Source organism: Carcharodon carcharias, chromosome 13 (assembly GCF_017639515.1).
Source record: "Carcharodon carcharias isolate sCarCar2 chromosome 13, sCarCar2.pri, whole genome shotgun sequence".
NCBI lineage: Eukaryota > Metazoa > Chordata > Chondrichthyes > Lamniformes > Lamnidae > Carcharodon > Carcharodon carcharias.
In genome coordinates, this window is record NC_054479.1 from 121,124,094 (window position 1) to 121,146,284 (window position 22,191).

At 38.3% G+C, this 22,191-nt stretch overlaps 2 protein-coding genes across 12 annotated transcripts in view; one reads left to right on the forward strand and one right to left on the reverse strand.

The window, feature by feature from the left end:
* The window catches only part of LOC121285811 (SRSF protein kinase 2-like), a 246,803-nt gene extending 233,777 nt beyond the window's left edge, over positions 1–13,026 (reverse strand). For 2 of the 9 annotated variants that reach the window (XM_041202657.1, XM_041202654.1), the window contains exons 1-4: positions 12,875–13,026; positions 10,502–10,675; positions 10,086–10,238; positions 9,816–9,876 (exon numbers count right to left, since the gene is read on the reverse strand). In XM_041202657.1, the coding sequence (XP_041058591.1) occupies positions 9,816–9,876; positions 10,086–10,212 (188 nt within the window). In that variant the 5' untranslated portion in view covers positions 10,213–10,238; positions 10,502–10,675; positions 12,875–13,026. Of the gene's footprint in view, positions 1–9,673; positions 9,705–9,815; positions 9,877–10,085; positions 10,239–10,501; positions 10,676–12,874 lie in introns of those variants that run through there. The other 7 variants (XM_041202656.1, XM_041202655.1, XM_041202660.1 and 4 more) reach the window with 7 other exon arrangements.
* Positions 13,027–13,129: 103 nt separating this feature from the next.
* Positions 13,130–22,191, forward strand: part of pus7 (pseudouridine synthase 7) — a 45,886-nt gene continuing 36,824 nt past the window's right edge. For all 3 annotated transcript variants that reach the window (XM_041202505.1, XM_041202506.1, XM_041202507.1), the window contains exons 1-5: positions 13,130–13,230; positions 16,334–16,823; positions 17,861–17,945; positions 19,126–19,227; positions 20,711–20,855. In XM_041202505.1, the coding sequence (XP_041058439.1) occupies positions 16,456–16,823; positions 17,861–17,945; positions 19,126–19,227; positions 20,711–20,855 (700 nt within the window). In that variant the 5' untranslated portion in view covers positions 13,130–13,230; positions 16,334–16,455. The remainder of the gene's footprint in view (positions 13,231–16,333; positions 16,824–17,860; positions 17,946–19,125; positions 19,228–20,710; positions 20,856–22,191) is intronic.

Here is a 22,191-nt window from a genome sequence, read left to right on the forward strand (position 1 = left end):
GCAGGTGAATAGGTTGATGCTAATTTACTGAAAGCTTTTGCCATTCTTAAACTTGGAAGTGAAGCCAGGAGTCATGTGCCAATAGAATATGTCACTGTTAATTCAAGATATTCTCATTTTTACATAGGATTATTGTTTGTGGTACAGATATTTTGGATGTTGTTGCCTGGATATTGCATAGGGCCAGGTTCAAAGAAGAGGAGCTGTTTGCATAATATGAACGGCCAAGCTGTGTGAAATTGTCTGGCAAAGCCATGGTTGTAAAGCATATCATAATGAAACCTGAGCTTTCGATGGGCTTTATAAATAGAAGCATAGTGCACCGTAGCCAAGAAGTTTTGGTAAACCTATATAAAACAGTTCAACCCCACCATGATTATGATTCCCAATTTTGGGCAGCCAAAGGATGCGAGGGGAGGGTTAAAAAGGTTGGGTTGGGGGGAGTGGGATAAGGGGCTAGAAACAGGTGAAGCACCAGAGCCCACGATTTCTCTCCCTGGCCCTGACTACCCATCCCTGTGTCACGACACAATAAAGACCCATATTTCCAAGTTTGACAAAGTAATTAATAAATATGGTGAATAATTCAGGTCTTCACAGAGATTCTTGCTTCCTTCCAATTTGAGTAAATAACCATTTCCCCTAGTCTCTCTTCTACTGCCTATCCAATCTCCTATGCAAGTCAACAATTTGCCTTCTGTTCCTTCAGCTTTAACTTCAGCCAACAGTCTCTTATGGAGGAAGCCTTCAGGAAGTCCATATAAACTACATCCATAGATATTCCTGTCTTCTACTTTAGTTACTTCTTCAAAACCTAAAATTAGGTTGTCAGGCATGACTCATTTACAAATCCTTCTGACACAACTTTGTTTCTCTCTCCACAAATGCTGTCTGACCTGCTGCGTGTCGTGCATTTTCTGTTTTACTTTACAAACCTATATTGGCTCTCTCTAGTTAAGCTTATATCTAAGTGCTCAGTCACTATATCCATAATTATAGGTTGCAATAACTTTCCCACAATAGATGTTAAATATGTCAACAATTTTCTGGTTTCTCTCTCACCTTCCTTAAATTTTGGAGTTGCCTTTTCAATTCTCCAATCTAAAGGGATAATTCCTGAATCAAGAGCGCTTTGGAATATTATGATTAAAGCATCTGCATTTTTTTAACCAACTTCCTTTATATCCCTGGGTGGAAATCATCAGGTCCTGGGGATTTGTTACTCTTCAGTGCCATTATTTCTAATACTGTTCACTGACATCAGCCAATTAGAAGCCAATCTGAACATCCAATATAAATGCAACCAAACAGTAGAGCTAGTTTTAAGGAGCTCAAAACAACACATTAATTAGAGTCTGTTTAAAGTCTGTTAGTGATTGATCATTTACTTAGTGCTTTGGTAGCAACAACTCGAGCAGGTGCTTATTAGGAATATAAAAATTCGCATGTAATTGATTCTGAGTCAAACAAAAATTAATCCAAATATAATTCAATATCAAATTCTCTCAATTTGGTGCATAAACCCAGGCCGAAGAAAATTTAGATTTGACCATACAAAACTGACCTTGATTGATTAGTCTTAATCAAAAACCCTGACTCGCTTTGCTCTACCAGTGGATTCTGGGATGCCAACAAACCTTCAGTTTCTTTGTGACTTTCACTTTGGACTATAGAAGGCTTATCATGCTCGCCTTTTGTCAGATTTTTTCTTTCAAGCAAATGGCTTACATAACATTAACAAAGTCTCTCTCCAATATTAACTAGATATGTAAATGCACCCTCTTTACAACAATACCAATCATCTACTTCTCCTGACTTCAGCAGCTTTTCACCATGACCTTCTGACCAGCACTAAACTCTCTTAAGGTTCATGCCTGGTGTACCATGATTCATCTTCACTTGGTCTTGCTTTTGTCTTACATTGCTATTGACATCAGACTTAAGAAAAATGACCTTGTCCTAGGAACATGTTTAAACCCTAACTCATAGTAATAGACCTGTTGTAGACTGTGGGGTTATTCTGTAAGAGAACATTAAATTGTCTAGCCTGTGGCAAAGAGAAACATGGAAATTACTATCTAGCTTGCCAACTAGCAAATACTTCTGCAAAGACCTCGTCACAATCAGCAGACTTTTTTCTGCAGCACCATTCGATGCTAGGTCATATGGTGATGATATGCTGGTATTCAGAGTGTTTTACTTCATTCTTACTTAAATACTTCAAACTATGGACCATTATCCGACACTAACACCTCTAGCAATACGTAAATTGAAAACCAACTTCTCAAAACCTCAATAGTTTTGGCACTTGAGCTACTGGGCATACTCAACATTTATCCTCTTGCTACAGCTATTGACCAAAACTAAGTACTCTTTCCCTTCCACTTCAAAGAAATCGACATGTACTTGTTCCAATGGTTTTCTTGTATTTGACCATGGAATGAAAGGAACCTAAGCTGCGTCATTTCTAATCCTGAGACATACTTCACAACTTTTCACCAACTCTTCAATATCTCTATCTACCTTTGGATACAAAAATAACTTCTTGCTACTGCTTTATACAGACTATCCCTTTGCACTCTTGATGAAGTTCTCTAACAATCGCTCTCTAAACCTTGGCAGAATAATGACTCTGTCTCCCACGGTCTTCCTTGATCTACATTCAGTTTATTGCTACATGTGAAATACTCCTGCAATTTCTCATCATCACATTGTTTAGACCACCATTCAAGACATAATTGAGCACTTTAATGAGGACCAAGTCCTTGTGAGTTTCTTTTCTAATTTCTCTGGCAGACACTGGCATATCAGTTGTATATGTAAATTAATTTAAAGGTAACTCAGTGGCTAGAAATGAATTGGTCTTCATGGGAAATCTCCAACAACATCCACATTTGCATGATCTGCTGTTTTACGATATTTAATATTGTACCGAGGACTAATTTTATAATTTTGTCCTCCTTGCTCTAAGATCACTTTGTGCTCTCTTAGCTCTTCCTCAATGACAGATGCACTCCTATCGATTCCTACTGTAAATATCTTGGCCCAGTTTAACCTTAAGCCAATTTCCTTCCATCCGTTAACAAGAGATGAGTCTGAAACATTGTTCCCTCCTACTACAACCAATGGCAAATAATATGATCATCATGTTCCACTCTAAAACAAACTTGCACTAACACCGCAATACAGTTATTGGAATAACTAGTCAGTTTCACATCAGTTTTGCACAAGGGCATGCAATTTAGAGATTTCATATACTCTCCTTCTGAGATAACAATCGCTGCTCTGTATTAATGATGAAAGTAAGTTGTGAATCTCTGATTTTCATTTTTACTCTGAGTGCTGAAATTACACCTTACGTATGCTGTTTCTCTTGCTCTCTGAGTGCAATTCTTGATCCTCCAGTTCGATATCATCTTCTGCTTCCACATCCATCGTGTGTGCATTCAAGGATTTCCAGATTCCTTTAGATATACCATAATCTCAACTTGGTGCATGACTGCAACCTGGAGCTTTATCACAACTTGAAGCATTACTGTTTCCTCTACTCCTACATGCTGTCTGGATATGAGATGCACTGCAGGAACTCACCAAGGCTCCTTCAACAGCATCTTCCAAACCCATAACCGCTAGCATCTAGAAGGACAAGGGCAGCAGATGCATGGAAACACCACCACCTGAAAGTTCCCCTCCAAGCCACACACCATCCTGACTTGGAAATATATCGGCGTTCCTTCATTGTCATTGGGTCAAAATCCTGGAACTCACTCCATAACAGCATTGTAGGTGTACCTTCACCGCATGGAATGCAGCGGTTCAAGGTGGCATCACCACTTTCTCTGGGCAATAAATGCTGGCCTAGCCAGCAACACCCACATCCCATGAATGAATAAAAATAAATGACCGACTTTACTACAAGCATAGCACTTTGATTGGAAACAGGAGCATTTAAATGTTTGGTGACGACCATGGCAATGGTAGCATCTAAATTTTTGATCCTGAGGCTGTGAACTTGGCTGCCGTGGCCTGGATCTTGCTGAAGTCTGATGGGTTTCCTTGTCGGCTCAAGAAAATAACTTTCTTGCAATTTGCAACTCTCTCCTTATGCCATTTCCACGGTTGTGGCCTCAACGCAGGCCTACTTCCACGTCAGATTACTGCCTTTACTCAAAAAGCTTGCACTAGATTTTATTGTTCTTTAGGCCTCCTACAAATGTGTCTCTAAGGTTGATTTCTAAGATCGTACCATACCCACAGTGACGAGAGTGTTTCGCTAATTTGATAATGTCATATGCAGCAGCCTCACTTGGCGACTGCTTCCTTTGACGGAACATAACAGAGTGCAATCTCATTCTTACTTAATCTAATTATTTAGTTATAATACAAGTACAGAATCACAACAATTTCAGAATAGTCCATAATACTGGGGTCTCGCAGAAAACATTGGTTAGACACCACCTCAAAAGCATGCTGGTGAGGAAAACATGTACTTTAACCTCTTCTCCTATTTTATTCACTTTCAGCGAAATGTGTAATCTTTGTTCATAATTACACCAGTCCTCTTTGTTGAGGTTAAATTCACCCATCATTCCCAAATGTGTCTTCAGTGCCATTTTTTCAATTACATACCACGTTGACTCACTGTGTACCTGAATACAATGTGCACACCACAGAGCAATCTTTCAAATTATACAAACTTCCTCAAAATCAATTTTAGGAGTTTCAAAAGGTGTGTCATAATGTTCTTCAGTCCTTAACTTCTCAAATGAAATGCAAAAACAAATTTTATCCTATTCTCTTCATCATCTTCCTGTTGTGTATTTCACTGAGAAAAGATTACCATTACTCTCAGATGGCAGCCATTATTATTGAATTCACTTTATTTATACCTCCCCAACAGAGAGAGCAATATAACAAAATTCTCAGATCTTGCAATTTTCAACAACCCTGAACATAATTTGCTTAAAAGTAACAATCAAGCAACAATGCATTTTCAATTTATAAACCCATAACATTACAGGATTGCAGGCTATACATTTGTATCCATGACTCTCAAAGAACATTTTTTTTTATTTTTGGAAATTAAGGCTGTCAGACTCATCTCTCAATAGTTATTAGTCACCACAAAGGAAATTCTAGACTAGGCCTAGGGGAAGGCCTGTTTTTATACTTATCAAATAGTTGCTTGGTAGTAAAGAAAGTGAGTATTGCTGAAAAAGAGAGGCATTTTGTCGAAGCTTTTTGTCTTGCACTCATCAGGATAATTTGCAAGAAAATGCCAATGTCAAGGGAAAAAAATATTTATACTGTATGAGGAGGAGTGCCAATTGGTTGGCAAGTAGACTCTGATTGGTTGCGGTGTTGCCATGGAGAATACACCAGTTGATGGTGACTGACTGTTAACTGCTAAGCATTGTTTGAACTTTAAACCATGGTATGTAGCCAAAGACTGGCTGGTGGATCGTATCAAACAGCATGTCCCTTCCGCTGTTCGCAACAGGCAAGGTATGGACTGTACCCAACCTGCCCATGCTTGCAAAACTCAAAACACAGTGTCCAACGTTAGATGTGATTCGCAATTGGACAACGTTTGCTAACTAATCCTCAGTGTTCTAAGAATTACACTGACAACCAATTTAAGATTGTCAGTCAGGCTCACAGTGTGGTGCATTTATGTGTACTGGAAGCTACATATATTAATACACGGGGCCTTGTACACACATTGCGCCTGTTTCAGCTAAACAAAATAAGTGACAGCCTTTCACTGGTTCATTCCCCAGGGCAATGTCTTGACTAGAGTCAAGCTGTCTGATTTAAATTTCAAACAATACTTGGCAGTTAGTTGTCAGTCACCATCAACTGGTGCATTCCCCATGGTAACATCTCTACCAGAGTCCATTTGCCAACCAATCGGCACTCTCTTCTCATACAGTATAAATATGTTGTTTCCCCTGACATTGGCATTTTCTTGCGAATTGTCCTGATGAGTGCAAGATGAAAAGCTTCAACAAAAATGTCTCTTTTTTCAGCAACACTCAAATTATCATACAGCATTCTCTTTCAGCACAACCATGCAAACCAGATATTATACTTCCACATATTAGAACTGTATAGACTTTCGCACAGCATCAGGGAAGGGCCTGTCATCAGAATCATATCATGAACAAAACTTTACAAAGATTACACATGTTCAGTTGTTTTGAATAATTGTGTACACTAATGAACTGCTAGTGTACAAGCCTTGCAAATGTGTAGTTGAAATGTTCCAAATTCACCCCACAGCATAAACCAGGGGAAGAAAATACATTTCCAAACACAAACACTACACCACACTGCAGCACTCCTGAGGTGCACGAGAAGGATAAAGGTATGAAAAAATAATCATTTTTTAAAAATCCAAAACGTTTTCTTGACATAACAAGCTACAGAAGAATTTGTTCATTACCAGAGATATTTCAATTTCATTTCTACAACTGTACATTTTACACTGATTTTTAATACTTTATTATTGTGTTGTAGTGTGCAAGCCTGCGTTCTGTATTAAAAATAGAGAAATTTCCATCTACAAGAAATTACTTTCAATTTATGGACCCTCAAGTTTCCCTACATTGTACATTATTTCCCCATGAATTATAATCATTAGCAATTGGCATCTGCTAAATAAGGTCATAACCAACGAAAGAGAAAGTGCACAGAGATTGCCACAAACCAAGTCCACTATGAACCACTGAAAACCCTAGAGCTGCAACCCTCCCTCAATGTATAGTTGTCATTTGGGTTTCAAAGCAGTTCCAATATACTCTGCTAAGAGAAAATAGAATCCACAACAAATCTATAAAAGGACTTTACTGTAAATCACAGAAAATGCTGGAAATACTCAGCAGGTCTGGCAGCATATGAAGAGAGAAACACAGTTAACATTTCAAATCGATGGCTTCCTGTAGGACTGGAAAAAGTTAGAGATATAATAGGTTTTAAACAAGTGCAGAGACAGGGAAATGTGGGAAGAGGGAAGTACAAAAGAGAAGCTGATAGGGTGGAAGGCAGGAGAGAGTAAATGACAAAAATAGATGATGGTGCAAGACAAAAGGAAATTGTGAATGCACAACAAAAAGAAACAAAAAAGGGTCTAGGGCAGGTGTAAGTAGGAAAAACAGAATCAATATGAATAGACGCTATCCAAAAAAAAGGCAGCAGAGATTATGATCTGATATTGCTGAACTCAATGTTGGGTCGAGAACACCTAATTAAAAGATTAAGCACTGTTCCTCGAGCTTCACTGGAACAATGTAGGAGGCTGAGGAAAAGAGGTCAGAGTGGGAGTGAGGCAGAGAATTAAAATGACAGTCAACTGTAAGCCTGAGGTCATGCTTGCAGACTGAAATAAACTGTCCTGCTAAATGGTCTCCACAATGTGGATGAGACCATGTCATGAACAGTGAATACAGTATACTACATTGAAAGTACAAGTAAATAGCTGCTTCACCTGGAAGAGCCTTGGATGGCGGGAAGGGGGAGTGTAAAAAGGCAGCTGTTGCATGAGAAAGAGAGGGGGTATAGGGGAATGGAGCAGGCTAACACAGAGGGCACGGCTCCTTCAGAATATTGAAAGGGGAGGGGAAAGATAGGTTTGGTGGTAGTGTCAGGCTAGAGGTGGCAGAAATGGATGATGATCTGTTGATGGGTTGGAAAGTTGGGGAAAAGGAGACCCCTATCATGGTTCTGAGAGGGAGAAGAGGAAGCGAGAGCAACACTGCAGGAGATGGAACAGACACAGTTGAAGGCCCTGTCAATCATGGTCAGCATGGTTGGTGGGAGGGGGTGGTGGGAGGCAATCCCCAGTTGAGGACAAAGGAAGACATATCAGAAGCACTGATGGAAGGTGGGATCATTAGAACAGATGTCACAGAAAGTATAAACGAGAATGGAATAGAGTCTATAAAGGAAGCAGGGTGGGAAGGAGTATAGTAAAGATAGCAGTGGGAGTCAGTGAGTGTACAGTCGATATTGGTTGATAGCCTACTACACAAACGGAAACAGATAAGTCAAGAAAGAGAAGAGTCAGAGATAAATTATGTGAATTTTTTTATTTATTCTTTCACAGGTGTGGGCACTGTTTGCTAGGCCAGCATTTATTGCCCATTCCTAATTGCCCTTGAGAAGGTGGTGGTGAGCCACCTTTTTGAACCGTTGCAGTCCATATGGGTAGGTACACTGACAATGCTGTTAGGAAAAGAGTTCCAGGACTTTAATCCAGTGACAGTGAAGGAATGGCAATACAGATCCAATCTGGATGGTGTGTAACCATCCAGAGTTCCAGGACTTTAACCCAGTGACAGTGAAGGAATGGCAATACAGATCCAATCTGGATGGTGTGTAACTTGGAGGGAAATTTGCAGGTGGCGGTGCTCCCGTGCATCTACTGCCCCTGTCCTTCTAGGTGGTAGAGGTCACAGGTTTGGAAGATGCTGTTGAAGGAGCCTTGCTGAACTGTTGCAGTGCATCTTGTGGATGGTACACACCGCTGCTACTGTGCATCAGTGGTAGAAGGAGTGAGTGTTTAATGTAATGGATAGGATGCCAAACAAGAGGGCTGCTTTGTCCTGGATGTAGTCGAGCTTCTTGAGTGTTGTTGGTGCTGCACTCATCCAGGCAATTTCAGAGTATTACATCATACTTCTTTTAGCTCTTTTTAATCAACACATAAAATGTCTTTCAGCACCACAACAACACAGGTATATGAGGAGGAATTTTAAGCTACTGATTCGAAGACAAGAGCTCAGCACCAGCACGCAAACACACACACGCACAATATTGTACTGACAAAAATGGTCCTCCACAATTCACAAATGCCACTTGTACTGCTTAATTTGCATGCAATATTGGCCTGGAGTTTAAAATCAAAGAATCAAACATAAGTTACTGGCATCAAGCAATATACATGTGACATAGATTTGTTATTACAAGAGTTAAATGCCATTATTAAGGCTTTAAAGCTATGCCAATAATACTCAATGTTTCCAACAGAACAAAATCTCTTCTTTGTGTGGCTTGACCTAATGACATGATCAAAGCACAGAATGGATGAAAAGGTGAAAGGATAAGCAACTGAACAGGCACCAGGCACACCCTTATCAGTTAGCATGGAATCTCTTACAGACAGGAACAAATATCATCTCTTTCTGATGGCTCAATGGATAATTACAACATATGGTGTAGTACAGGACTATATAGATCAGGAAGGTGATAGAACAATAATGCAAATTAGCAACAGGAGCCAGCATGCTTATGGACAAAAAATCCATCAAGTACTGTCATACCCAAGTGACATTACACGTACAATCTGTCTGAACGGTTCAGATGCCTCAAAACTACAAGGAATCAATTAGTTTACAAAGAAAACTCCCATTCACAAGGAAGAAAGCACACTTCAACTTTGCATAGGTATATGGTTAGTGGTACATTCTTCAGAAAATATTCAAACCAAAATTAACCACAAATTAGATATTTTTAAATCAAATTCTGCCAAGCACAAATTATAGGAAATGCCAACAAAAAGGCCAACATTTCTAAAAACAAATATTTTAGTATAAAGCAACACAATAATCACCGTGACAGATGCAATGGTATATAAACACAAATAGACACAAAATGTTTTTAAGAACTATTATACCAGTGCTTTGTAGCATTAGTCAGTGAATAAAGTCCTCTTTTTCTGCCTAAGACCAAACCGCCGTTACCAGATCCAACAGCAGCAGCAGGAGGAGGAGCTGCATCAATTTACACAAATACACACCACTCTTTGCACTACTCACTTTTTATGAGCCTTCTCTTTCTTTCCTTTCGGTCTCCTCTTTCGAGCTTGAATAGCCAGGACTGACAAGACAACAAAAGAATAAATATATATAAATATGATTTTTTTTAAAAAAACACCTCTCAACGATCAAAAAAAAACAAACACACCAGGCAATCATATCATATATCGAGGTTTGCTTATATTCTCAATGTGTTTTTTTTCTTTAAAAAAAACCCAAAAGTGACTGATGTTTAAATGGACTGACGCGTTATTCATATTTTTTCCTCACCTTTCCTGGAACTCATTTTCCAGCCGGGATTGTCCTCGCGGAGCCGCGCGCAAGCGCAACCGTCAACTTCCCGACGCTCGAGCGCAGGAAGCTGGGCGACCAGTACACAACTGACGTCACGAGCCATACATTGGAGCTGTGAAGTTCAGGGGCCTGCAATATATATTTAAACATTGAAGATGGAAAGGTAGCATCACACCTTAACTGTGTTTGTGTGCGCTTTAAACATAAAGTTTCCTCACAAGCCAACACGCATATAAAGAAACCAACTTTAAAAATCCATAATTTAGACCTGAATATATTATGTTTTAATATAAATATTAATTCTAATTATTAATTTATATATTAAATATAGACGTTTAAGAGCTGAACAGTAATGTATATCAGGTATTTGATGCACTGTTTATCACACTCACTTCCTTATTTTTTTGTCATAAGACATTGGCCAGTACAGAGTCAGTGGTGTGGACTTATTGTACAAGACTCTTCTTCTTCAACTGTATTTATTGTGCAGCACTGATGCTCAGTTTTGCTTCATACCAGCCTATCTTCAACTGTTCTTCAACCTGTTCCCTGTTCATGTATATCATCTATTGAAAGTGTTTTACAGGACAAATTAGAAAAGATTTAACCTAATTTCTGATACATTCTGTACATGATCAACATTTGATTTACAAGGTTTTCTGCCATTTGTCATTTTTTGAAACTTTACACAAATTAAGGGGGTGGTATAATCTAGAAAAGTCATTAGGCAAACATTTTCTATTCTCTTTTTACAACAGTATTCAATCTTATTTCTGTAATCTCCTCCAGCCCAACATCCCTCTGAGATATCTGTGCCCCTCTAATTCTGGCCTCATTGAGCATCCCCCATTGTTACTCACTCCACCATTGGTGGCCATGACTTTAGTTGCCTAGTCCCTAATCTCTGGAATACCCTCTATCTCACTTTCCTTCTTTAAGAGACCCATTAAAACCTACAATTTTAACCAAGATTTGGTCACCTGACCTAATATCTCCTTATGTGGTCCAGTGTCATACTTTGCTTTATAGTGCTCCTGTGAAATGCCTTGTTTTTTTTTACTTCAATGGCACTCTATAAATATAAATTGTTGTTGTATTGACATTGCCACTGCAGGCCTTAGGAACAGGTGTAGGCCAATCAGACTCTGGAGCCTGCTGCTCAATTCAGGTAGGTCGTGGCTGACCTGCAACATAACTCACTTTAATTTTCTTGGTTCCATATCTTTAATACTCTTGCCCTTAGCACAGTGCCTCCCCACTTCCTTTGTTACTGCCTTTGAGTTTTGGCCCACAGCATACACGGTGTCAGATCCAGTGATTACTGCAAGAAGTACATGGGGAGTCTATACCCGCTGCCCTGAAGGGGTCAGGGATGAGTGCTGAGTGTTCCTGATTCTGTGGATTTTTGCCAGGAAATGTTGACTTGGCCTTCAAAACACTAATTTTCAGCATAAAATGCTAAAAGATAGTATAGGTGATATTCTCAGATTTTCTGTGGTCCAACTTTAGAAATCTAACATATTGGTTCGGAGCAACTTGCAGGAGGACCTTGTTAATCACCAGGCCACACTGAAGAGCCCTATTAAAGTTTTTCCGAGATTTTGGTCAGGCTGAAAAACTTGGACGCAGAATCACACTAAAAGTACAACACTCAGTTCTTTAAATATGTTTAAAAAAAGAGGTAAGTCTGATAATGCAACATAAAATTAGGAGAAATGGATTAAGGACACAAATGGTTCAAAAGATTGAGCATTCATATGTGTTGGCTTAAGCTTATTTTTCTCCAAGATCTGCTTCCCTTTCCCAATCCACACCTGATCACTTAGTTACTTTTCATTGCCCATATGCCTGCCAATATTGCTAATGTCTCTCTTTGCTCGGGAACTATTCCCCCTTCTTTCAGAACTACTCTCTCAAAACCCACTTCAAAAATTACACACCATCTATTTGAACTACCATACCACCTCTCAACACCCTTTTCTTACAAAGGACAGCAAATGAGACATTGGCTCCTTTTCCACGCCCATCTGTCTGAAAATTCTTTCTTTAGAATTCTTCAACGCAGCCTCCATCCTTCTCAAAGCACCTCTGTAATTGTGACTGCAGTATGTTAACCCTACATGTTCTCTGACATATCCTAGCCTTTGATATGGTCACTAATCAATAATGGTATCCTCCTCCAGTGCAGTATTTGTCCCATGCATGAGTCACTAGACACATGTAGCTAATTAAGAATCCAGATATGGCTAGTTACATTTTTACAATATTTATTTCTCAATCAACATCACTAAAGCAAAGTAGCTGGTCATTCCCACATTGTTGTTTGTGGGCGCTTACTGCGTGCAAATTGGCTGCCACTTTTCTTACTTCAAGTCTACTTCGACATAAAGCACTTTGGGGCCTTCTGAGGTCATGAAAGGCACTATATAAATGCAAGTTGTTCTTTCTATTAATCCTAAAATAACTTTGAAGCAATTAAAGATATCCGAAGTGGTCCTTTTCTGTTTAAAACATTGCTGTTATTTAGTTTGTGCAGAGGAAATGTGCCACCATTGAGTCCCACACGTTTCCGTTGATTTCATTGGGCTACGCCTTCTTGATGAACACAGTTCTGTTTATTTCAATCAGATCATAATCTGTACTACCCCTGCTCTGACAAAGTATTTGCAGCTCCTCTCACCGTTTTTCATCTAACCCCCACCAACATATCCTCCTAAACATTTCTGCCTCGTGTCGAGCTAGCTTCCCCTTAAATACATCTATACCGTTGACGAAGAAGCGGTGTTTGGAATCAGTCTGTATTGAGAGAACAACTCTCGCGTCTAGAGGATTTGCAATCAGCCATTGCTTTTTCCCCGTTTTCTCACAAAACGTCACTTTATTTTTGGTGATATGCAATCGACTGACAATCCCTTCCTTCCTTCCGGTTTACTCCGCGAGGACCAACGGCAGAACGTAATGCGTCACAAACACCGAAGGTTGCGTCATGCCGTAGGCCTTCCAAATGATTGACCAATCAGCGTTCCGGAAGTGGGCGGGGTTTGGTGTTGCCAGAGCCTTGTCGGGAAAGGTCCACGTGTTTCTTGTGTGTATCTTGGGCGCGGGTCTGGTGTATGTTGTGGTGAGTGATGTGTGATACACTGTGTTTTTACCTCATGTGTCGCGACATATGAAGCGCCGGATTCCTGAGCAGTGAAGTGGCGTGTCGGTGCCATTAAGGAATATTCAATGCGACATCATGTGAGGAGCTGAGGCCCTGTTATAATGTGCTGTGTTTTGCAGCCTTCATCCTCTGTCGGGAAAAGATTCTCTGAAGACACTATCAGAAGGGGCAGTTAACACTGTGTATCGGATAACAGCGTTTGCTTATAATTTATACATACATAAGCCATCTAGCAAATAATTATGAGTATCAACAAATATAAGATGTTGCACGGTATTAGTATAAGTACTATATCTAACTGGAGGAGTGCCAGTTTCAGTGATTTGAGAAGGGATCTAGTACAGGTGGATTGGAAACAAAGATTGGTCAGAAAACAATAATTGAGCAATAGCAGGTTAAGATAGAGGTGACGCTTTAGATACAAACCAAGCATTGTCCCATAAGGAAGAAAATTGGCCATCAAAAGCTAGAGCTCTCAGGATGACAAAGGAAATAAGGTTAATAACTGACATCAGTTAAGAATACAGGGTGAAACTGAAGTATATAAGAAGGGCAAAGACAAAGTATGAGAAATATTTAGTGGGTAGCATGAAAGGAAATCCAAAACTCGTTCATAAACTTATAAAAAGTAAAAGGAATGGTGTAACTGATTAGGGCAAAATGGAAATAATGCTGTGGATGCAGAGTGCCTGCCTGATGTACTGATGCACTTTGCACCTATCTTCACAAAGTAATAGGATGGAATTAATGTTGCAGTAGATGAGGGGGAGTAGAAATATTTGATATAACAGAAAGAAAGTAAGTACTAAATAGGTTGACATCAGCTAAATGTTACACTCCTGCTCAAAAAAAGGGAGAGGGATAATTGCAAGCCAGTCAGTGTAAAGCCAGTGGCGGGAAAACTATTGAAACAATTTTCAACTATAAAATTAATTCTTACTTGGAGAATTATGGAATAATAAGAGACAGCCAACATATATTTGTTAAAGGCAAATCCTGTCTGACAAAGGTAATTGAGATCTTTGCAATAAGAGAGGGTTGATGAAGGTATATGTGGACTTTGATAAAGGCATTTGATAAAGTATTGCATAACAGACTTCTTGGTAAAATAGAGGCACATGGTATTTAATGAATGTTGGTAACTTGGGTATGTAATTGCCTAAAGGACGGGCGTCAGAGAGTGGTGGTGAATGGATGTTTTTCTGACCTGAGAGAAAGGCACTGCTGTCCTCCAGGGTTCTGTAGCGAGACCATGCTTTTCTTGTTTATATAAAAATGACCTGGATTTGGATATACAATTTTGAAGTTAATGGATGATACTCACTATTTGCTAATTGCCAAGTTTTGTATGATATTAATAGATTTCAGGAAGACAGACTGGTGAAATGGACAAACATGGTATAGGCAACTTAGTGCGGATAAGTGTGAAGTGATCCATTTTGGTAGAAGGAATAAGGAGAGACAATTTATAAGTGTATTTTGAAGAGACCCAGGGTACATATTCACAAATTCTTGAAGGTGGGAAGGCAAGGTGATAAGGCAGGGAAGAAAATACATAGGGTACTTGGCTTCGTAAATAGGAACATTAACTTCAAAAAGCAGTTATGCTAAACCTTTACAAATCACATTTTTTAGCCTCAGCTAAAATATTGTGTGGAATTCTGGACACCAGACTTTAGGAACTATGTCAATGCCTTGGAGAGTGTACAGAGGACATTTACCAGGGAGAGGGACTTCAGTTATGTGGGGAGACTGGAGAAGCTTGAATTGTTCCCCTTAGAGCAAGGAAGCTTGGTGAGACATCTAAAAGAGGAAATTGAAAATTGATGAGGGGTTTGATAGAGCAAGTGGGGAGAAATCATTTCTTCTGGCAAGTGAGTTGATAGCCAGTGGTTGTAGATGACAAAAGAACTAGAGGGAAAATGAGGAGAAATTAATTCACAGGAAGGGTTTGTCTGATCTGGAACAGAATACCAGGGAGGGTGGTGAAATCAGATTCCATTAGAACTTTGAAAGGATTGTTGGGTATGTATTTGAAAATAACTCATTTGCAGTGTTAATGGGAAAAAGCTGAGATGTGGAAATAAATTTGACAGCTCTTTCCAAGAACTGGGGTGCAGCACCTTCTGTGCTGCATCATGCTGTGAATATAAGAAATCATAATTTTACAGAGAGGTCAGATATAAATGTAGCATATATTCAGCCCTATTTAGTTCACAGTCAGATTACTTATAATGTGAAATTAAGATGTTTATTGGATTGTAATTACCTTTTGGTATTAATGCATGGATACAGTTGATTGAAGTAATGATGAGGTTAGAAATAATGTAGGGTTAAATTAGTAGAAGGACTTCTGGGTTAGATATGGGATGGGGGAAACCCTGTAGGTGAATCAGAAAGAGGTCATGAGTGTGTCACTGAATCTTTCACAAACCAATTTGTCATTTTAGGACCTATTAGTTTAGAAACACCTATTTACAATGAGCATATTAGGTGAGCTAGTGGGAAGCTTTTATAAGGACAGTTAAGGCAACAATATTCTACCATGACAAAATGGCTGGAGGGATTGCTGGGGACAGCAGACTCACACGTGCTATATTTGCTTACAAAGCTGCCTATCCAAGTTTGATCACTTGCTCATTGAAAAAAATGCTATTTGCTTATTGCCAAGAAGCTAATGCTAATGTCTTGAGAAAATCCATTCTGACTTTAAAAATGCTTTATTAAAAGACATCTGCCTGTAAAGTGTAGGTGAAGTTAAACACTCAATCCATAGGGCTTGAACCTTTATCTTTGCACAATGTGATGCTATGGGTAGGTGCTTCAGCAGCAATGTCTTTGCACTATGAAGTTGGGATTATTTAAATATACACACTCATAAACTATTAATTTCCTTAAATACCATGCATTATCCCTTAGACTCTTGTGCAATCTTCAGTTACTATTATGGATATTTTTTAGAGGAGACATAAATCTGATTTCAGAACTTTAAGCCACGAAATATTCCATATCCTTGTTGTAAACCTTGTTGGATTTTTGACTGAATTTTTTTATTCTTTAGGATTTTGGAACTTAATCTAGCTTTCGGAAAGATATTTGGCCATGTGCCCATAAAGGTCTGTCAGTTAATAAAGATATGGACTGACTTTGAAAAAAATAGTTGCATCTACACACTCTCGAGCAATGGAGCCGGAGGAAGCAAACAAAATAGCTATAAAACGTTCTCTGGTTGAAGATGGTGAGGAGCAAACTGAATCCGAACAACATAAGAAGATCAAGCTTTCAGAAACTGGTATATCTTCCAATCAGTCTGGTACTGGTAAACATACAGAAATAATTGAGGGTGGTTTGCAAGCCCTCCCTTCTAGACCAAATGAGAATAATGAGAAAGAAGATGAGGAAGAAATAGATAATGCTGCACATGAGGAAGATGAAGAAGGTGATGGAGACAGCTTTGCTGATATGATGAAATATAGCTTGGTCGAACAAGATGTTGGAATCACAAAGTTTGTCAGCAGTCACCAAGGTTTCTCAGGAATTCTGAAGGAAAGGTAAAGATGGTCATCAGTTGAGTTGGTGTTTCATTAAAGTGGAATTAAATGAAATGGAAATGAAATTCATGTCCCATTATGTATGAAATCATCATTATTCTCCTTGCGTCTGCTTAAATGTCCACTAATGAATATATTTGCTGCTGATGCCTGTCAATTAACTGATGTAGAAGTCAAATGATATGCATTCACATAGTTCTATGCCCACTGCTATATGTTAAAAGGAAACTTATTTAGTAATTAATCTTAACTAAGTTGTAATAAAATTTTCTTTTAAACTCTGCAATTTGTCCATGAAAATGATGTTTACTGCATAACTGTGCAGTATTGCAGCTAAAAATACCATTCTGCAAATTCAAACTTTGATTTGTTTTGAGCAGAAATCCATGGTAATTGAAGAGTTCATTATAATATTTATAAATGTTGTTGATTGTAGAGAAAAGGAACCTGAGGTTATATTTGCTTCCAGGACGATCCTAGAATATAGTAGTTTTGATAGAAGACAGCTTGGTGCAGCTGAACCAAATCTGATGATGAATAGCTAAGCCAGTTGGGCACCTGGTGTGCTCAAGTTTGTGTTCCATATAATTTCAGTATGGATAATCCTTTTTTTCAGATGATTAATTTCTTGCAGTGCTGATTAAAGTGTATTCACATCAAATCTAAGTAGAATCTACTGTTGATTCAAAGTAGATTGTTGCTTGAAAAAAATGGAGCCCACATTAGATACTACCCTTAAATGGATAGAAGTCGTTTTTATTCTTATGCTTTTTAAATTTGAATGATCAGATAATTCAAATGAATTTATTCAAATTAAGAGGAGTTAGCTTTTGCAGTAAAATGTCCTTGTGAATTCTTTCTTCAACATCAAGTCTCAAACCTGCTACCAAGTATGACTGAGTAGCATCACAAGCATCTTAGTTAAATTAACATATTGAGATAATTATAAATCATGGATGTTGACATTCCCTGATTAATTGTCTTTGTCCTGATGTGTCCTTGTTCATTGAGAATCTTCTGTGCTTTATCTTCACCAGGTACTCAGATTTTGTTGTTCATGAAATAAACAAGGAAGGGAAGATAGTTGTTCTGGATGATTTGTCTGTACCAGCTGATAATGAGGTAAGAACTAATTTAACTTTTAGCACAGAAGATGTTGGGCATCAAAATAACTTTTCTGATAAGTTAGTGAAACTGCATGAAAGCACATTGAACAGTATAAAAGTACTACACTTAGCTGCCAAATCAACTAATTTGTAATAGTAACTGTGGCACCTAAGTACATAGGGGATGACTACTGTCAATAAAATTCCCAAAACCTTGATGTGAAAGCAGTAGTGTTTAATATAGAGGCGTTTACGTGGATTCGTTATTGAGTGTATATTGCATAGGCCATGGACATGAAGGCATCCTGGGCTGCTGGAAGTGAACTATGTAGGAAAATTCCACTTATAAAGGGGAGCTATGCTGTGCTTAGGCATGTACTGTGCACCTTAAGCGCCCAGCTCTCACACTCCATAGGTACATTATCTGCATATGTAGTTTATTGCATCTGCTATTTAATCTCTTCTATATTGTACAATCAGCTACTTAATATTAAAATCATTTTGTTTGTTTTCAACTTACTGAGAATTAAATTTATTCCATGTTTGTGAAATGCAGTCGCTCAGCATTTTGATGCCTGTAGTTTTTGGTTAGAAGTGGTCCAGTAGAGAGCAAAAGGACAGTGAGGAAATAGATTTTAAAATAAGGCAAACGACTAATGATTCTTACTCATTGATTTCACCCCCACTTTAAAATTAGCTTCCAAATATCTACTTAGGATGTTTACTTGTAACTGCCCTCAGCTTATCCAAAATTTTTAACCCATATCTTGTGAATAAAACCTTGGTTGCTCAACACATATTGATCTTAAGATCTAAAAAACTTGGGTGAATAGTGTTTGGGCGCTAATGCATGTTGCCTCTTAGAATGATGGAGGCACACGGTGATTTCTCTATGGCAACCTTAAAAGGTACCTAACAAAGGCCGGGCAACTTTCCTACAGAAGGAGTAATCAATTCATTGAAAAACTGTTGAAAGGCTAACATTCGGGACTGGAAGCAAGACAATAGCCTGTCCTGTTAGCAACAGAAGGACATTATTAATGAGGTAGATGGCAAGAGGTAAAAAAAAAGCAAGTTATAATATAACTCTTCGTTTCCTTCCTTTAAATTTTTCTCTTGCTTCTTCTCCCCCTCCATGACCTTTGGGTAAATACCATTATATAAATGAGTCTATGACATCTTTAATGATCTCTTAGGAACCATCAGAGGACATTTTTTCTGTTTTGTCTGCTCAAGATAAGCAACGTTTAGAAGATCTTCAGCACTTTAAGAATAAGGAAGACTCTGTTGCGATAGAGGTATGAAGATAAGTTACTGTAAAATTACATAGCTAAATTTGTTTTGTATAATCTAAGCTTCTTTGTGCTGATATTTATAAAAACACATGCGTCTTCTCCCCTTCCATCTGCCTCATCTCGGTCTTTTAACATACCTTTCTATTGCCTTTACTGACATACTCGTTTAGTTCCTGTTCAAAAGCATTTAACCATATTTGTCTCAAACATTTCCTGTGGTAGTGAGTTCCACTCTAAGTAAGGAAATTTCTCCTTATTTCCCTATTGGATTTATTCGTAACTACCTTGTATTTATGACCCCAAGTCTTGGATTCTCCCACAAGTGGAAACATTGTCTTGCTTTTATCCTCTCCAATCCATTCATAATCTTAAAGACCTCTATCAGATCACCTGAAAGTCTTCTCTTTTCTAAAGAAAAGGAGCACCAACTGGTTCAAATTTTCCTAATAGCTGTAATCTCTCAGTTCTGTTATCATTCTTGGAAATCATCTTTGCACTTTTTTAGTGCTTCCTTGTCCTTTTTATTGTATAGAGACCTTTATTGTACTCTTAAGTATGGCCTGATCAGGCCCCAATCAGTTTAAGCTCAACATAACTTCATTACTTATGAATTTTAGATCCTGTACTGGCTGGTCTAATCTGAGACATTGCTTAACTGGGAGCCAATTGTAAAATTCTCATCCTTGTTTTCAAATTCCTCCATTGTTTCCCCCCTCCCTATTTCTGTAATCTTCTCCAGTGCCACAACCCTCATATCTGCACTCATTTAATTCTGGTCTCTTGAACGTCCCAGATTTTAATTGCTCCACACAGATGATTGTGCATCTGCCAAAGCCTTAAGCTCTAGAATTCTCTCCCTAAATGTCTTCACCTCTCTATCGCTCTTTTCTCCTTTAAGGCACTCCTTGAAATCTACTTCTTTTAGTAAACTTTTGTTCATCTGCCTTAATACCCCCTTTTGTGTCTGTATATCAGATTTCTGCTTTATAATGCACATGCGAAATGCCTTGGGATGTTTTATTGCATTAAGGACACCAAATACAATTTGTTATTGAATTGAAAGATATTCAAGTTTATACCACTGGGACAATTAGATGTGCAAAAATGAGTGCTTTAAAGTCTATTATTTTTTGCTATTAATTTAACAACAGGTAACAGATAAGTTAAAGGCAAAGAAGACTGCAAAGGCTCCCTTCCAAAATAATTTGGTCTTTATTCAGTGAAAATAAAATTTCTATTTGTTTTGAAACAGGTGTTGCTTTCTGCCTATAAAAAGAGGCTTTATTCTTTCTATTGCAGCTGGGTGGAAGAGCTTGCTTGTTAACTTGACGACTTTGTTGTAGAAATGCATTACTAAACTGGAGTTAGACATCATCATTGGTAACTGGGGCTATATATTTGCCTTTTTGTTTCATTCTCTTCCATTCCTTCCTCCAGTTTAATTTTTTTCCTCTATGTTTCTCGTTCTCTCCGTCTTTAATATCAGGTTGTTGAAGATACTAAAGAAAAAAGAACAGTTATTCATCAGGCTGTGAAGAGTCTCTTTCCTGGGCTAGAGACTAAAACTGAAGAAAGAGAAGGAAAGAAATTTATTGTAGCCTACCATGTTGCTGGGAAGACTGCATTGGCAAGTAAGTTTTATACTGTCAAAGACCTTCATGGATTTGTCACTTGGCAAAATTCCTAAAGCAAGGTTTTTAATGTAACTGTTGAAACACAGTGTTGGTGTGTGGCAAGTTCAAAATAGGTTTGTCTTAAAACATTAAATTTGTCTTTGTAACATGAAAATGATCTGCTAACTTGAAGTACTGCACATTTGTTAACTGAGTTGCTTTTTGAATATTTCTCAAAAATAAGTCCTTTATAAAATTTATGAAACTTTTAAGTCTAAATATTTTTGTTCAATCTTTATCTAAACAGTTTTGTTTGTGATGTTTTAGAAGATAATTTTCTTTACGCTACTTTCAGAATGCATAATATTGCTGGTTTTCCAAAATTCTGTATGTGTTTTTGATTACAGCTTTTGCATGCATCCTGCATGTTTTTGTTCCCTTGGCCATGCATGTGTTTTTTTAAAACATTAACTACATCCCTGGTAAAGTCATGCTGTTCCACATTGCTAGATTTTCACCTGTGTTACGCAATTTGTGCTGTTAGCTGAGTAGTAAATATTGGCATGGTTCTACATGTTGAATCGCCAGCAAAATAAAATGGAAAGTATACAGCAAGTTAAGCAACAGCTGCTGTTGCAGATCCTTGTACTCCTGAAGGCACAGCATTGAGTGGTGATTTAGACATTTGCACCTTGATAACCCTGGAACAAGGGCTACAGTATGTCAATTAGCCATGCTTCTTGAATTGGTCAGTAACTTAGCTCTGGAAATATGTTGCTGGCTAAGCCATAAACATGAATTAGAGTAAAGAGTTACATAATTAGTAGCTCTGCCTGTTCTCTATTGAATTTAGTGATGGGAGTTAAGTTTGAAACCAATTCAGTAATGTAACTCTTTCGAGTACAAACCCGTTCCCATCTGTTTCAGATGAAGTCACATTGTTTCCCATTGTGAGATTTGAACTCTTGATCTTGGGGTTACAAACCCAGTACCATAACCACTTGGCTATTTAGGCCAAGCCAATTCAGTAATGTAGTTGCATTGGTAGAAATTGGGATTGATTGAGAAAGTCAATTGATGACTGCAAGCAGAACTTGGAGCTCAGTATAAAAAAAAGTAAAAATGATTACTTAAATACTTTTCACATTGATACAAAAATTGACCGTGTGTTTGACGGCAAGGAAGAAAGCTGCAGACTTGCAGGAAAATATCAGTGGACTGATCAGTGGGCAGATAAGTGGTAAATGGCACCCAATCCAGAGAAGTGTGAGATCATACATTTGAGGAGAGTGAACATGGCAAAGCAATATGCAAGGAGGAGGAACAGAAAGACCTTGGAGTGCACTTCCACAGA